Source organism: Ixodes scapularis, unplaced genomic scaffold (genome assembly GCF_016920785.2).
Source record: "Ixodes scapularis isolate PalLabHiFi unplaced genomic scaffold, ASM1692078v2 PGA_scaffold13__105_contigs__length_92229423, whole genome shotgun sequence".
Taxonomy (NCBI): domain Eukaryota; kingdom Metazoa; phylum Arthropoda; class Arachnida; order Ixodida; family Ixodidae; genus Ixodes; species Ixodes scapularis.
Genome location: NW_024609839.1, coordinates 25,815,563 through 25,831,807, shown reverse-complemented (window position 1 = coordinate 25,831,807; position 16,245 = coordinate 25,815,563). Strand labels below are relative to the sequence as shown.

The window sequence follows — 16,245 nt, the reverse complement described above, 5'->3', positions numbered from 1 at the left end:
CCACGAGCAAGGTTCACCCGTCCTGCGAGCCGATCGGCGCCGAGATTGGCTTTCGGCACAGTCTTCCCACCTGTCATCGCAGCTACCGCCGTGCCGCATTGTAATAGAAGTAGCGCAGGCGAGAGCTGCTCATCTCGTGGCATGGGCCCCGATCAGCGCCGTGATAGACTCTTTCCACGATCTCCTCGCAGGTACCACGGTGCCTACCAGCGGAATCCCTCTCTGCTTAACGTGTTTGCCATCCTGCTGGAGCTTCCCCTGCTGGAGGGCCCCTTCTGCTCGGGCACGGTGCAGGCCCTCTGCCGGGCGTGCGCCCTGCTTCCCCTTGAGGCCCACGAGAGGTTGGCGCGCCACTGCGGCTACAACTGCCCTCCCCACCGGCTGCGCAACGTGCTGAACGCGCTGCACCAGGTGCTCACGACGCGAGTCATCGAGGGACACTTCAGCCGGGAGTTCGGGCCCGGGGACGACGAGGTCATCGTCGTGGCCACCAAGGTACTGCGGGGAGCGACCTAAATTACGAACTGCAAAAACATATTTTCGTGAAATCTTTGAATTTTAGGATTTGGTCTAAAAGGCTCTGAGGCTCTACCGGCAATGCTGGAAATGTGACGTCAAATATTACCGTATTTGCACATATATAACGCGACCACGAATGTAACACAAAAGCAAATTTTGATGCCCTCAAAAAAAAAAAAAAAAAAAAAAAATATTACTACAGTTGAATCTCAATTTAACGAAACCCGATTTTACGAGTTTCCCGATTTAACGAACAAATCCGGATTCCCCGCGCAGCCTATCCCGAAGAATGTCTTTCTCGACTTTACGAAGTTCCCGATTTAACGAAATAATTAGGGGGTCCCGGTGACTTCGCTAAATCGAGGTTCAACTGTATTACAACGCGAGGCCGCGTAAATTTCCCACAATCGGGGGCATAGCAGAAGTGAAAATGCATTGGAAATAGAAAAAAAAACAGTTTGTTTTGACTGCACTGCTCAGGTCCTTCCGTTTACAATCCACTTGGCAACTACGCAGAGATGCACAGCACTGCACCTCTTGTCTGGTAGTTCCTTTTTCTTCGGTGTGAGCTCCCGGCAGCCCACAAGCAAAGCAAAGCAGAAGGACCAACACACAAACACCAGACCACTCTGGAGCACAAACAAAAAAATGCACAAACAGAAAAAAGACTGCGGAGTTTGATACACGATCACACTTATTCTTGTTCTAATCCCTCCGCATAAACAAACACCGTGTTGCACAATTGCTTAAACACAGTCTGTGGTCTTGGCTTGGCTTGTGTTGACTGGACTTGGCCTGGCTTGGCTTAGCTTGAATTGGCCAATACCCGCATTCCCGAATGGCGCGTTGCATTTCTGTGGCGTGCGTGCGTTTTACAAACACAAAAGCGATAAAAATGTTTGTCTCTATTTGCCCCTTCACATAGTCCAATAGCTAATAAATTCCCTCGCACACCCCCCACTTCTTTTCCCATCCAATCTCCTACATCGAGCCGGAGAGATGGCTTTCTTCTCTGGCTTTCTCCAGACTCGCGCGCCTCTTGGCTGAACTCGACTCCGAATATAACGTGAGGTGTGTTTTGAAGCACGTAATTCCGAAAAAAAAAAAAACTTGAGTTATGTTCGTGCAATTACTGTAATAGGGGGGCAGTACAGCTTGTTCCCAACAAGTTGTGAGGAGTTTGATGGTGCGAAATGAATGTGGGGGACGCCTTACAGCGAGAGAGAAACGTGCAAAATACCACAATTTTTAGATAGCCTGCTTCACATGCAGGTTGTATACCAAGTGACGTCACCTCCCTGAAGAGTGCGGGAAAATTTGAATCTTGGTTTTGGCAATACCTTAACTTGACGTTTTCTCAATTGCAATTTTGAATTTAGAAATAATAAATAGCGTACCGGGGAGGGTAAAGCCTGGGTTTTCCGAAACAAAGTTTAGTCTAGGAAGCTAACAAAAACTGCCGGAGCTCCATTTTAGTATTTATCACAGGATTCGTGCATGGTTTCTGCCATCGGACTTCCCCGTGACCTGTGGTTTTGGTCCCCACTTTACCACCTGCACAGACGATGAAGATCTTGTTCATGGCCAGCGTGCTGGGAGGCCAGTTGGAACAGTCTGCCGACACGGTGGACGAGGATTGTACAGACAAGGACGAGAACCCTCTGCTGGCGGCCGACAGAGATCCCACGCACCCCAAGGAGGATCCTCTCTGCGAGCTCCTCGGTGTCAAGGTATGTCATCCTGACACATCCCGACTAGGGTTTTTTTTGTTTTACAGCGAAGCTGTTATGCGCTAGGGTCTGGGAAAAAAGCTCGAGGTACATCTAAGCATTTCTTATGAGTGTTGAATGCGAAAGCATGCAAGCCGCTCGTCCGTTCCCTTTGTCGTCTGCTCGTCCGCTCCCTTTGTCGTCTGCTGCGTACCAGCGCACGTGCGCTTCGGGATCTCGGAGGCCCCAATGGGAGCGGCCAATGGGAGCCCCGTCGATGCGCGCCAGCCAATGGAACCGAAGGCGCGCGGAAACTAGGAGCCGTTTTCGCGCTTCCAACTAATGACGCCAGCTCGCTCCATGAGACAGCTAATGCTTTCGCATTAAAATGCGTCCTCACATGCCGACAGAAAACTCTCCATTGGTTGTGGCAAGTATAAATAAATAAAAACATAAAGGGGGATCAACCAGCGTGAGTCAGCCTTCCCTGGCATTATTAGATAGTGAGGTCCTGATCCCTTGTTATCACCTCTAGGCATCATCCTTGAGGTCGTCCGAGAGGTTGTCTTAGACATTGTCCTAAATGTCATCCTAGACGTCATCCTTGGGGTCGTCCTAGACGATGTCGGAGAGGTTGTTTGAGAGGTTGTCCTCTCGGCGTTATCCTCGGAAGTCTGTCCCTGAAGTCGCCATAGACATCGTCCTCGAGGTCGTCCTAGAAGTCGTCCTCGGGGTTGCCATAGACATCGTCCTCGAGGTCATCCTAGAAGTCGTCCTCGAGGTCGTCCTAGAAGTTGTCCGAGAGGTAGTCCTCTAGGCGTCGTCCTAGAAGTCATTCTTGAGGTCTTTCTCGAGGTCGTCCTAGTCGTCCTTGGGGTCGTCCTAGACATCGTCCTCAAGGTCGTCTTTGAAGTCATTGTCGAGGTTGTTTGAGGTCGTCCAAGGTGTCGTTCTTGAGCTCGTCCTAGAAGGAGTCCTTGAGACCGTCCTAGATGTCCTTGAGGCAGGGATGGGCAAAATACATGCAAATATGTATTGAAATACAAATACAAAATACTTCATTAAAAATGTATTTAATTACAAATCTATTTACATTTCCAAAAAAGCATTTAAGTACACGATACAAATACAACGGCGAGATTCTAAATTAGCTGAACTCTCCCAATATACGGCTCCGACTGGAACAAGGTCCGTTCTGCATAGACGGTTGGGTCATTAGATCGAAATACAGCTGCCAATTATTTGTGCAATCGTTTCTTTTATTTTTACGGGGATCTAATTTTAGCCAGAGACGGCCTGGGCTGTTCTGCATACGACGGTTTGGTCTTTAGATTGGAATACAGCTGCCAATTATGTGTGCGCCAATTTTTATATCTTTACAGGGTTTTTATTTGAGCCAGTAACTATCTGGGTTGTTCTGCCTATGGCAGTTTTGGTCGTCAGACCAAAACACAGATGCTAACTATTTGTGCGACCTTTGTTTTTACGGGGAATTAATTTTGTCCCGTTAACGAGCCCCGTGGTCCCCAGGTGACGGACTGCCGCAAGCCGCTGATCCCGTTTGAGGAGTTCTACAACGAGCCGCTGAGCGAGCAGCTGGAGTCCGACCGGGGCTTTGTGCACTCCCGGGGGGCCTCCAAGGACGGGCAGTTCTCCTTCCTGAACCACGCCTTTGTGCTGACGCCGGCCGTCAAGGCCCTGGGCCTGTACTACGACAACCGGATACGCATGTACAGCGAGCGCCACCTGTCGGTCATCCAGATGCTGGTGGGCGGGGCCCCCGCCAACCCCTACCTGCGCCTCAACGTCCGCAGGGACCACCTCATCGACGACGCCCTCCACAAGGTGAGCGTGCGCTCGTCGCCGTGGTCGAGCGTGCGCTCGAAGAGCGCTTTTTGGCGCAGCGGGAAATGGCCACGCCCGTCGCTCTGAACGACATTACTAGATCAAATTCGGTCAATGAGCTTCCTAGAACGCCTGCGCCTTTTCGTGGTGTGTCTGCCTGGTGGTGCTCTTTACGCCATTCACCCGCACTACGAACGGGAGTGGCGTTGTGGGCGTTACCGAAAAAAATAAACAAAATACTGTAAAATGGAGAGGAAGCACCCGCTCAAAATTCGAAGATAGACGCGAAAAAATAGGGGATAGCATGTGAGGTCATCAATTTTTCATATGTATGTACTGCACGTGTTTTTTCCGATGTTTCAAATTTTGGAAGTGGGCGCTTGGTGCGGAATGGGCGGATGCACAGCACTCTACGGTGTGCTACTCGCTACTTGCAAACAAAGGGAATGCTTTACCGACTGACGTTGCCTCAAAATAACAGAAATGAGTTACCGATAAAAAGTAACGTGCGCTACTTTTGTTTTACTGTTGACTTTACAGGTATGCAGAAGTGCCGTATATTTCGAGAAACATTATGTCCATGCAGAAATTTGACATAATTACCTTAGCTTTTTTTACGAAAACCGAAATCTCGCGAGAGAGAACTAAAATAAATACGAGAAAAACAAATTTATATGACCTGGCTCTTGAAAACATGAAAAAAAAAAAAAAAAAATTAGATTTTTTTAACTTGCATAACTTGGTTAGTCATTACTCGAAACAAGTAGTGCCCGTATGTTGCCCGTTAACGTTTTAAAAATGTTACAAGTATGTTACTACATTACCATGAAGAATAGCATAAGTCTGTTATTCGTAATGCATTACCATTAACGCCAGACAGAAGTTGGATGCATCTAAATGGTTTTGGTGCACACGTCGAGAGAAGATACATGATAGAGTGCGTTATCCTGTATCTTCTCTCTTTTCTATATGTGTGCGCTAATACTGTTTAGATGTTCAATTATCCAGCTTTTTACGTTGGATGCACATCACCTGCGATGGAAAGTGACTGTATTGCAGTTTTAATGGGGAAGATAAAGTTTTTTGAAAAAGGGCATCGTTTGAAAACTGTTGCTCGTGGGAGCGGCACCGCAGGCGGCAATAGGATCTCCATCTTCCCGTACCTGCTCGTCTGTGGGCAATAAAGAGGACCGCTTCCCAATGACGGTCATTCGTAGAGCTTGCCAACGGACAGGTCTAAGAACATTAGTTTTGAACGCGTTCACTCTGCTACAAAATGTCTGATGATTAACTACGGAGGCTATGGGAGCTGGGAAGGGGTCTCATTCCAAAAATCTTTTCGGGACAAATGAGTGTAAGACTCGGTATCCTAATTTATGCTAATGGTCAATGCTTGGCAAATTATAGAAGGCTGAAATGAAAAGTCGCTGGTTTCAGTGTGGGTTGCTACATATACCTCTTGCGAAAAAGACGAACAAGAGACTTTATAGCAGAAGGAGAGGTTAGCCGAGGACCCATTGAGTTTCACTGAGGTTATGTTTGTGGCAGAATGAGTGTTACCCAGAATAAACGAGCTGCAACAGTTCCAAAGGAAGAAGCATACCCTAGTTTGGAATCAACGGGAGCTTTACGCGAGGTCAATCCCTTGCCTCGTCTTGCGAGACAAAAGCGTTCTTGGGTAACCCCGGGTGTGGTTGGCATGATTGACCAGATATGTGTGCAGGGAGACATTTCGGGGAATGTGGACACTCAAACATGTATAAGAATCAGCAGAAGACTAAGAGTAATTTCTAGGACTAATCGAACGAGTGCTTGTTTCCATGTTGGTGGGTAATTAATTGTATTGTTTTTTTTTATTCCATTCTGGTACACTAAGAGTGGTCGTTCTCGCACAGCTAGAGCTGGTGGCCATGGAGAGCCCATCCAGCCTCAAGAAGCAGCTGGTGGTGGAGTTTGAGGGCGAGCAAGGGATCGACGAAGGGGGCGTGTCCAAGGAGTTCTTCCAGTTGGTCGTGGAGGAGATATTCAATCCCGACATTGGTAGGTTTTCAATGTTTATTTGTAAGAGAAAGCGATAGTAGTTATTGGTATTTCTTTTTTTTTTTTTTTTAAGATTAGTGTGTTTTGGTGATCTGCTTCGGACAGACGCTAAAAAGGGTGAATGTCGGTGGGAAAGAACTTGTGAAAGGCTGAGAATTTTTGGTTTGTGTTTTTCCGTTCTTGTTTTAACCTAGTCTCGGGTTTTCTTTTTTTTTTATTATATAAGAATTTTAGTTTAAGTTGAAAAGGTTTACCATAATATCCCGAGTCATCGCCCACCCCCCTACCGCCTGAAATTCGTTAAAAAAGTGGGGTGGGCCATGTCTCGGTGGGTGAGCACAAACACTTGAAAAAAAAGCAGTAAAAACCGCCTGTTTTTCTCTGCGTATCTAGCGCTGATGCACAAGAGATACGTCAAACTCAAAACTCGATTTAGTTTCATTGTTTTATAGAAAAAAAATGCTCACGAAAGAATATTTTACTATAGCGAAGTCCGTTGCTTGCATACGCGCTAGAAACACCGCCGATCTGCATATAGCGCGAACGTTTGTTCCGTGAAAGAATGTCACCACTATGTTCTCCTAGTTAGTAAAAAAAAAAGAAAGAAAAGTCTACAAGAAAATAGAAAAACCGACCAGGCGCAACGAGCGAGCGAGCGGACCAAAGAAGCGACCAAGAGCAATGCTCGGAAAGCGGGAAAGCCGGCGGTCGCGTTGGCAAATACTTTGGCGTCGGGCCAAGTCGGGCACCTTGTCAATTGCAAGCCCTTGCGCAACTTTCTTGTTTGGTGCGTACATACGTGCGTCCGTGCACGGCGGGCTATCAATGCACGGTTGGGGCGCTCTGCAAACGTCTGTGTAGGACGTTCCAGCAAAGCTTTATTTACGCTTTGGCTTTGCCTAAAATATTGCACAAACGCGGTCGCGACGGGCGGGAAGAAGGAGCGGGTTCGCGGTGACCTTACTTCGGCGGAGACAGGCTTTGACCTAACTCTCTGCGGTTACATTAACAAACTCTTATTTTGTTATCTCCATCGTTTTCTTTTCGCACGGATACACGACCACTTTGGGGTCGCTCACGGAGGAAATGCGTAAACAAAAAGAAGTGTCTTTCCCTCCATCGTTTTACTTTGTCACGGACGTCCTCCAACTGTGAGGTCCGCGGCCGCGTCATTCGGGTAGGATGAGTGTTCGCGGATCGCAGAGTCCGCGCTGGGGTATTTGAAGGGGTGGGCGATGACTCGGTGTTTTTTCGGAAATCGATATTGGCCCAAAAAATGGGGTGGGCGATGGCTCGGGGATGGACGATGACTCGGGATATTACGGTAGTACTTTTGGCAGGAATTGATGTTTATAGGTATTTTTTTTTGTTTGAACCGAGTTTGTATTTTTGACACCAACGGATGTTTCTTCTGTGAAAACCGGAAAGTCTGCGGCCTAGGTATGAGTGACCGTTTCTCATAAATAGCACATGAATTTGATCTTGCAAATAATGTTTGTTTATTTTGGGCCGAAGGGTCTGAAACCTTCAGCCTAGTTATACGGGCTTCCTGGGCTACTTGTTAAGATTGTCCCTGCATGTTGTCTCGTCCATGGCAGTTACGAGCAGTCATTGTGCGCTGGGTCACATTCAAATGCAAAGCAATGCTACAAAAGCAATGTCTATTTTAAGAGGCAGAGCGCAAGGTATGTGTCCGAGTGCCAAAAGCCGCATTATTACGGCTCGTCACGACGGATGTTTCTAGCCGGGGAACCGGTCACACTCGCGAAGTGACCAAGCGGGGAACATGCGAATCATTGGGTCTGTCTTTCTCTCTCTGTCTGGCGGCAGCCATGTTCACGCTCAATGCGGAGACCCAGACGTACTGGTTCAACCCGACGTCGTTTGAGAGCGACGCGCAGTTCAAGTTGATCGGGATCATCCTGGGCCTGGCCATCTACAACAACGTCATCCTGGACGTCCACTTCCCCATGGTCGTCTACCGCAAGCTCATGGGGAGGAAGGGCACCTTCTACGACCTCAAGGACTGGAACCCTGTACGTCTTCCATTTTATCCCTTCTTTTTTTTTCTTCTTTTTTTGCGATTGTGTTGGGAGTTTGGTGGCGTTGCATAAACGGAAGTTTGCAAGTAAAAGAGTGACTGTCGAGTAAGTTGTTCCGGAAACCTTGCGAGTGGCGCGGCACTATTTTGTTTGAATGATAAAATTACGAAATTTGTACGGAGATTGAAAGGGTTACAGGCTTTCTGATATATGGCACCAGTGTGCCAATCCTTGGATGCCCAAAACTTTACTCGAAATACTGGAGACTTACAAACCTGGCGTGGTTTTAGAACTCGCATAATAAAAGAAACCTGGTCTCAAGAAAAAAAAAAAAATCTTTTATTCTTAAACAGGTAATAGAACATTGCTCGTGAGCAGCATTGCGCATTTGTAGCCCTACTTCACGCGGAATGACTGAAAGCTGTTACGAGTTAAGGGGGGACACTGTCTAGAGATTAAACTTTTGAACTACTCAAGTGATCCGAATGAAATTCGCAGGGGAGATGTAACGTCTGATGTAGGTGTACTGTGCAAACTTTTGGCTCTCTAGGACAACTTTATGTACCTGCATAAGATGTCTCACTCTTCGTCAAGAAATCTATGACATGCAGTGAAGCTATTAAGCACCATCTTGACTGCTAAAATATAAAGTGGGGGATGTGGGACTGGGGCTATCTAGATTTTTTTAACTCGAATGTAATTATTTCAGGAAGAGTTATTTCCTCAAAATATGAGACGCATATCCGTCCTATGTCAAGGTTTGAAAACGCAGTGTTTCTTTCAATGAGGACTTCAATTTAAAACAAAATAAAGTAGATAGCGCAATTCCCCAGTAAATTTCAGTTCGGAAACATCATGATTGTGGTATCGGAATAATTTTACCTTCGAACAAAAGATTCCTTTGTATGAAATTTGCAGCAAAAAGTGTAACTGAGAAAAATGCATTCGAACATTGAACTCCTTTACTTTGTTACTGCCTCACAATGTGTGGAAAATATTTTATATCGACGTAACTTTTTGGCATATGGTAATCGAATTCAGTGTAAGGGTATATAACTAGTCTCTAAAACCGAAAACCTCATAACTCAAAAATGATTTTTTTCAAAAAAATTTGAAAGGTGGGAGAAAGGTGTAGCCGGATCGACCGTGTTTGCACCCGTTCTTCTTTTCGCTGTACCGAGGCATGCAGTGCACACCATCCTACCTCACGTCCACCGCCCATCTTGGTTTTAGTGGACGAGCGATCAGTTTCGGAAGATGCATTTTGATCCTATGCCGCCAAGTGCTGCCCTGCCCTCGCAACAGACAGCGCCAAGCGCACGGAGGCGCACGTGGTGTTGCTCCTGGGCAATGCTGGACATTAAAGGTTAAGAGAGCGCAACGCACTTGATCACAATGTAATGCAAATGTGCGAAGCAGCATCGAGAGCAGAGGTCCCTGTGGTGCAGGCACTGGCTTCGGGCCTCCAGCAGCTCCTAGACTACAGTGGGGAGGACATGGAGGAGACCTTTGTGCAGAGCTTCCGCATCAGCTACCAGGACGTCTTTGGCTCGGTGCTCAGCCACGACCTGAGGGAAAACGGCGACTCCCTCCTGGTGAACCAGGACAACAAGTGGGTGAGTGCGGCCCTTCGGCATCCGGCAGCTCCGGCTGTTCTCTTGGCTTTCGGAAGCTGGCAGACCGTCGGAGCAGTTGGTCGTTTTGAAGGTAAACTAACATTTTGGAGCTCCGCATATCAAGTGTCGCATGCTATGGTGGAAGTTGAGCAGCTGCCAAGAGTATTCGAGATGACGGAAAGAGAAAACGGAAGAGAGAGGGGAGAGGACGCCGAAGACGCTTTGAAAAGTCTTCGCCAGCTGCCAAAAGCTTTTGAAGCAGCGAGGAAAAAAGAAATACCGTAATTGATTTTACTTTTTGGGGCTCATTGTTTTGCGAATTTCGCTAAGTGTCGGTTTTGTTGATTTTTCGTGGGTGCTCAATTTTATGATTGGGGGTGATATGCTATCGATTAGTTACAATGAAATAATAGGGATGCCACAAACTTTTTTCGAACCGAAGGTTCACAAAAATCAAGCGGTTCGAAATGCTTCGAATTTTCTAACTTTCCATATCGAGGAATTCTACGGAAGTCGAATTTTCGAACTTGTTAAACTAAGAAGTTCGACGCTTTTCAAAATTTCAAACTTATTACGCTGCAAAATTTGATGCTTGTCGAACTTTCGAACTTGATAGACTAAAAAATTCGATGATTTTCGAACTTTCAAACTTCTTGCACTAAAAAGCTCTAAGCTTTTCTAACTTTCAAACTTCCTACGCTAAGAAATTCACAAATTTTCGAACTTTCGAAGTTAATAATTTAAAGAATTTGAAAATTGTCGAACTTTCGATTCCTGAAAAGTTAAAAGTTCAACGAATTTCAAACTTTTAGGGTAAAAGTTCGAAGTTCATCGAACTTCGAAAGTCCGGCGGGGCGGTTTCATTTGGATTCAAGCAGCTTCGATTTTTTTTTTTTTTTTTTTGCGCATTTTTACATGCGGTGTTGCATTCCTTGCAAAAGACAATACCGTTTCTTTCAATCATCTGGCATGCTTGAGTTTAGAAAAATAGATTCCCGAAGGAGTGAGAAGGACGACGGTTTTTGACAATTGGCGTTTGCGCCATATGTGAAGCGCGCTATAGCCGAAGATATTTATGGTAGAGATGTTAAACTTTTTAAGGTATCTATGTATACAGAAGGGGACGAACACAACACAACGTCGTCCCCTTCTGTGTTCCTCCTCGACCTCATGTTGTGTCGGCGTTGAGACGTTGTGTTGTGTTCGTCCCCTTCTGTGTTCCTGAGTCTCGGGTTTTATTACCATGAATCATCACCAGCTCGCTTGTTTTTTAAGTAGTATTATTTCAGTTATCTATGTATAGCCTAGGTAAGTGTCGTCTTAAGATATGATTATTGTTGTTCAAGATGAGTTTCGAAGAAATATCCAAACATGTATCTACGGGCAATTATACCCTAAACTTGGAAATTTTTTTCATCTAAATTGTTTGCAATATCGCATTTAAATTAACACCGCAGACAGTACATTACATATCATTATGATCTGCAGAATACAAAATAATGTATTTATTGTTTTGTTTTGTTTTTTTACGTTGAGGAATAAATTAACTCATGGGGGAAGATTTCCGAAATTGTTCCATTCAGCACGTCATAAAATAAAAATAAAAAAAAATCATTTTATGTTTTTGGGACGTGTTTTTTTTAGCCTGTACACATTTTGGTAAGAGAAACTTGTTTCGTAGTTCTGGGTTGCTCAATATGCAAGAATATAACACTTCCGGCAAGTTCTTGATAGTTTTTTTTAGCTTTTTATTTTTGCATTTATTGTTATGTTTATTTATTTATTATTTTTTACCAGTGGCACAGTTATTTAGGTCGAAAAGTCGTAGCTTTGAACTTCCGAACCACCGAGCATGTGACGAGTATTGCCTTCTGACAACGAGTTTCTAACAATAACCATTTACGCTATCTTTTATCAAGTGAAGAGCGACAGTAGGTATACATATGCATAAATAATTTCAGATTAAAATAAGCTCAACCATGCCCTCTTACCCCGTATTGTTTTCTTTGACAGTCCGAAATATCTGGGGAAGGGGGGGAAAACTGGAACCCCCCCCCCCGTTCTTTCTTTTCCGACGCCACTGGTATGGTAGAACGCTCCTCGACCTCATGTTGTGTCAGCTTCTGTGCTTTTTGCTCGGCGTTTCTTCTGTCCCGGACAATAAACCTTCAAAGCAATTACAAACTAAAAGATTGTCAAGGTGCAGGTTAGCTGGTGTATGTTGATCATGATGAAAAATCCTGAGACTGGGAATGAAATTCGAAAGAAATAGTATAAGAAGAAATAAAAAAGGGGTCAGGACAGCGTCTCAAACTCAGCTGAATTGAGTTTGAGACGTTATCCTGAGCTGAATTTTCAGCTGAGTTGAGTTCGAGACGTTGTCCTGTCCCCTTTTTTCTGTCTTCTTGCACTTTTTCTTTCAAATTTCATTCCCAGTCTCAGGATTTTGCATCATGTACAAACTAAACTTACTATATGCCAGTGTCACTTGGGCGGCGTTGGATCGGATCACTACCAGCGTGCAAGGGGGTAGGGAGGCAGTTTGGCAGATTGCTTTAAGGTTTTTCTGTGCTTCAACCACCTGCCTGCCCCTGGCCGTTTCGAACTGGATGAGTATCGTTAAACAGTGCGTTCGCGTGATCACTACTTCGTGATGCACATTAATGACCCCCCTGGGCTCGCATTCACAATTACAGATCTATTGTAACGCGTCACTCTGCACTGGCAAATATTTCAGCTCATCCGGGACACTCGTCGTCTCATTTAATTGCTTAACCAACTTCGCGCAGTCTAAATATTACACCCAAACTTTTTTAAACCTGATTTTGTAAAAACCAATGAGGCGTGAAAACGTTGTTTGAAACTGAAACTGTGGCAGAACATGAAAACCGGACTTCGACCTTTGCGCACTTGGACTTAAAAGAAATTCGAAACCTTCAAAGTTTTTTTTTTCCGAATTTATCCCTAAAAGAGAATCGAAACCTTCAAACTTTTCGAACTTTATGTAGAAAGAAATTTGAAATCTTTGAATTTATCGAACTTTATTTCTATAAGAATTTGAAATATTCAAATTTTTTAAATTTCAGATCTAAATAAATTTGAAACATTCGAATCTCTCGAATTTCAGGTTAGGAAGGAAAGTTCGAAATCTTCGAATTTCTCTAACCTCAAGTAGAAAAAAGTTTGAAATAATCGAACCCGAACTTTTAGGAATCGTGAAAGCTTCGAACTTTTTAAATTCGAAACTCCATGGTTTTTTAAAGTTTAGTTTGGTTCAAAAATATTGAAATCTTTCGAATTCAAACCTAGGGTGGTTCGCGGCATCCCTATAAAATAATATATTCTGTTGGTTTTTTTTTTTTTTTGTTTTTTTTTTTTAAATTTGTAATCTTTATGTGGTTTACTGTAGTCAAAGGGAGGTCTTTGCGACGCCGAAAAAACAGCAGCATAATCCAGGAAGGCCAAGACTGGACCTTTGCCTTTTCTGCTTTCTTTATAAAACCGAATTCTTCATATGATGGTTACATCGATGGGTTGAAATACAGCCATTAATTTTTTCGTGAAATCAAATAAGCAGCATCCTTCGCGATATCTCCGGAGGTCTTCAAGAGTCGTCGATCCGGGGACCACACTTGCCAGAGATGGTTGTAAGTCTCAAAATGTCACCAATTCCCAGAGCCAACTGATACAACTTCGATAGAAGTGATCGACAGCTATGTTGCGGAGTTGTGAGTAGTGCTGGAACTAACGTCCAGTGTACAAGCACAGCTGGGACTGTTAGAACTTTTCTTGTTTTATCTTTTTTATTTCTTACTTCAAAATAAAGCTGCAAGATTTATAACCCGGGACTTCTCGCATACTTCCATTGTAAAACGTAACCTCAACCTAACCCAACTGCTGTACGGAAGATGTATTGCTTGCAAGTCATTTTTCCACAATCTCTATCACGGATCATCTCCTCTCGCGGAGTATAGTACTGCTTTGTGTTATGTTTTCATCCAGTGTTCTTGTTATTTTGTTTATTGCTTGTTTAACATTGTTATGGCAACTATGTAATTTTTGTTATTTTTTCCACTTTACCCAATTGTATAAAACTTTGTATCATCGCTTCCCCCTATGTAATGCCCTTTAGGGCCTTTAGGGTAAATAAATAAATTTGAGTTTGGGTGCCATTAGGCTTACTTGAAAATAAGAAGGAACAAAAACGAGCAGAAACTGGCGTGAGGTGGCAGTGGTGCAGACTTCTCCCAATATGACCGCACTTTAACGCAGAATGTGTTCTAGGCTGGGTTTGCTGAAGAAAAGTGACAAGTTACGCCCGAACAACGAGCTTGACCGACACACAAATCAAGGTGCCACCCGTCACCCTTCCGTTAGGACGTCATGACATCACGAGGTCACGTAACATGGTCGCAGAAGGTCACGTGACCTCACAACGTTACCTATACACATCACGTGCCCAGCTAATCTGCAACACATTTTGTAAGTTCATCAAATATAATCAAGACATGCTTATTACAGCAACAGCTGTTAGTGGGAACCTCCCTGGGGAATAGCGTTGCTGCTTTCCCCCGCTACTTCAAGCGTGCATGCGCAGTCGGAGCATGCGTCAAAATGCACCGAGCGCGAGCTCGAGGCCAGGCATTCGAAAGAGATGCCCTCCCGTTATCACTTTTGGCAGATTCGGGTGGTCATTTCCAAGCAAAGCGTCTTGCCATGTCTTCGGCAAGGGCGTTTCTGTGGTCAAAGGCTGGCGAGTGCAAGTTGTTTAAGTTGCAAAACAATGCTCAAATACTCTAGCCCTAGTAAAGTATTTCCAATACTTATACAATTAGTAAAGTATTTGCAATACAACAGCGGCAAATAGTGGGTTCGAGTCGCAAACGAATCATCAAAACACACTATTTTGTGCTCCAAGGCAAGATAACAAAAACAATGACGATAAATATAATTAATGTTTGAAAGGAAGCAAGCATTTTTGGAAGAATTTGTCTAGCTTACACTAGGTCAGTTTGCTCTGGGACATGGGCTGGATCACTATCCCTACATTATTTTTTTTACTACTGCGTAACAAAACGTTATTACACCGCCGGACAACAAATACTGTATGGATGGGGATGCAGTTCAACACTTAAACACACATTACAATGTCAACAAAAAAAGGGGGGGTTATGAAAAAACAAACGGGTTACAATAAAATATGAAAAGTGACGCTGGCATGCCTCCTTAAGATCCTCGTATAATGGATGGCAACAGTTCCTTGAAAATCCAAGCAAATCACATTGGAATTTGACGCGTGTGCGGGCAGCACCACATTAATTGATTAATCTGCCCTCCCATTAACTTTAAAATTCAAGATCCTGTAAGCTGCGCAGACTGTGGTAATGTTAATATTTCGAAAAATATTGCGAAGCAGCTTGTGTTTATACACATTTCAGAGAGTCAGATTTTGTGTTGTTGACGCATAAAATATCCTCATTGTACCATAGGTTAATCGAGGAAAAAGTTAACAAAGCTCACGTGCAACCCAGGCAAACAAAAACATCAGTTGCCGCTGCTTTGTGTTCAAGTGGTCAGGTGGTGCGTCACCAGCTCGTCTTTGGTCGCCTGTGCGACCGGCAAGGGCGCACCGGCAATCGACCACCCGAATTCGCCCTTTGACAGTGGCTGTAGCCGACACCCCGCTGTGTCGGCGCATGCAGACAACCGTTTAAGCAGGCGTATGGCACCTCGGAAAGTCCATAGCCTTTCCAAAGAATGCGACTTTCAGTTGCGGCATGCTGAGGACATGTCGCTGTGACAGACATTACGCGATAGGTTAAGTGCACTTGGATTTTTTCTGCAAGCCGGGCATCATGGTCACGAAAGGGGGTGCCTTGGTACGCAGGAGTTTGTGGACCTGTACGCCGACTTCCTGCTCAACAAGAGCGTGGAAAAGCAGTTCCGCGCCTTCCGGCGCGGATTTCTCCTGGTCACGGACGACTCGCCCCTCGAGACGCTCTTCCGGCCGGAAGAAGTGGAGCTGCTTGTGTGCGGAAGCAAGGTAAATGCCTCGTACTTGCAGCTGGTTAGAACTCGTTTTTTTTTTCTTAGTCTCTTTCTATTTCTCACTTTGTCTACCCTAGGTAGAGTGGAAATTTTCTGCTTGGCTACCCGCCGTAGAGGTCGTCCTATATTCTACAGCACAAGTTCTCAGGCTGAATTCCCCAGAGTACCCTCGTAGGATCCCCCGGGCTCGCAAATTTCCTAGTTCATCCCCGCCCCCAGTGAAGTTACAATCCAAGCGCTATGTTAGCAGAGCCATCCATCTAGGCATAACTACGAGCCAAACACTCCCTGGTATGTGGCTCATTGTTTACAAGCTTTGTCAGCTTCTACACTGCTGCCTTCTTAATGTCAACACCAATACTATTGAGGGTTCTTTGTTGTTGAGCCAGACGGGGGTGTTTTGGGACTGAAATGTTCGCGAATCCC

The 16,245-nt window shown here is 44.9% G+C and overlaps 1 protein-coding gene across 1 annotated transcript in view; it reads left to right on the top strand.

The window, feature by feature from the left end:
• The window catches only part of LOC8034149 (ubiquitin-protein ligase E3A), a 45,729-nt gene that overhangs the window by 21,096 nt on the left and 8,388 nt on the right, over window positions 1-16,245 (top strand). Inside the window, exons 8-14 of the mRNA XM_029995789.4 lie at window positions 192-495; window positions 2,082-2,249; window positions 3,759-4,073; window positions 5,969-6,113; window positions 7,944-8,149; window positions 9,604-9,771; window positions 15,659-15,814. Of these exons, the coding sequence (XP_029851649.2) occupies window positions 192-495; window positions 2,082-2,249; window positions 3,759-4,073; window positions 5,969-6,113; window positions 7,944-8,149; window positions 9,604-9,771; window positions 15,659-15,814 (1,462 nt within the window). The remainder of the gene's footprint in view (window positions 1-191; window positions 496-2,081; window positions 2,250-3,758; window positions 4,074-5,968; window positions 6,114-7,943; window positions 8,150-9,603; window positions 9,772-15,658; window positions 15,815-16,245) is intronic.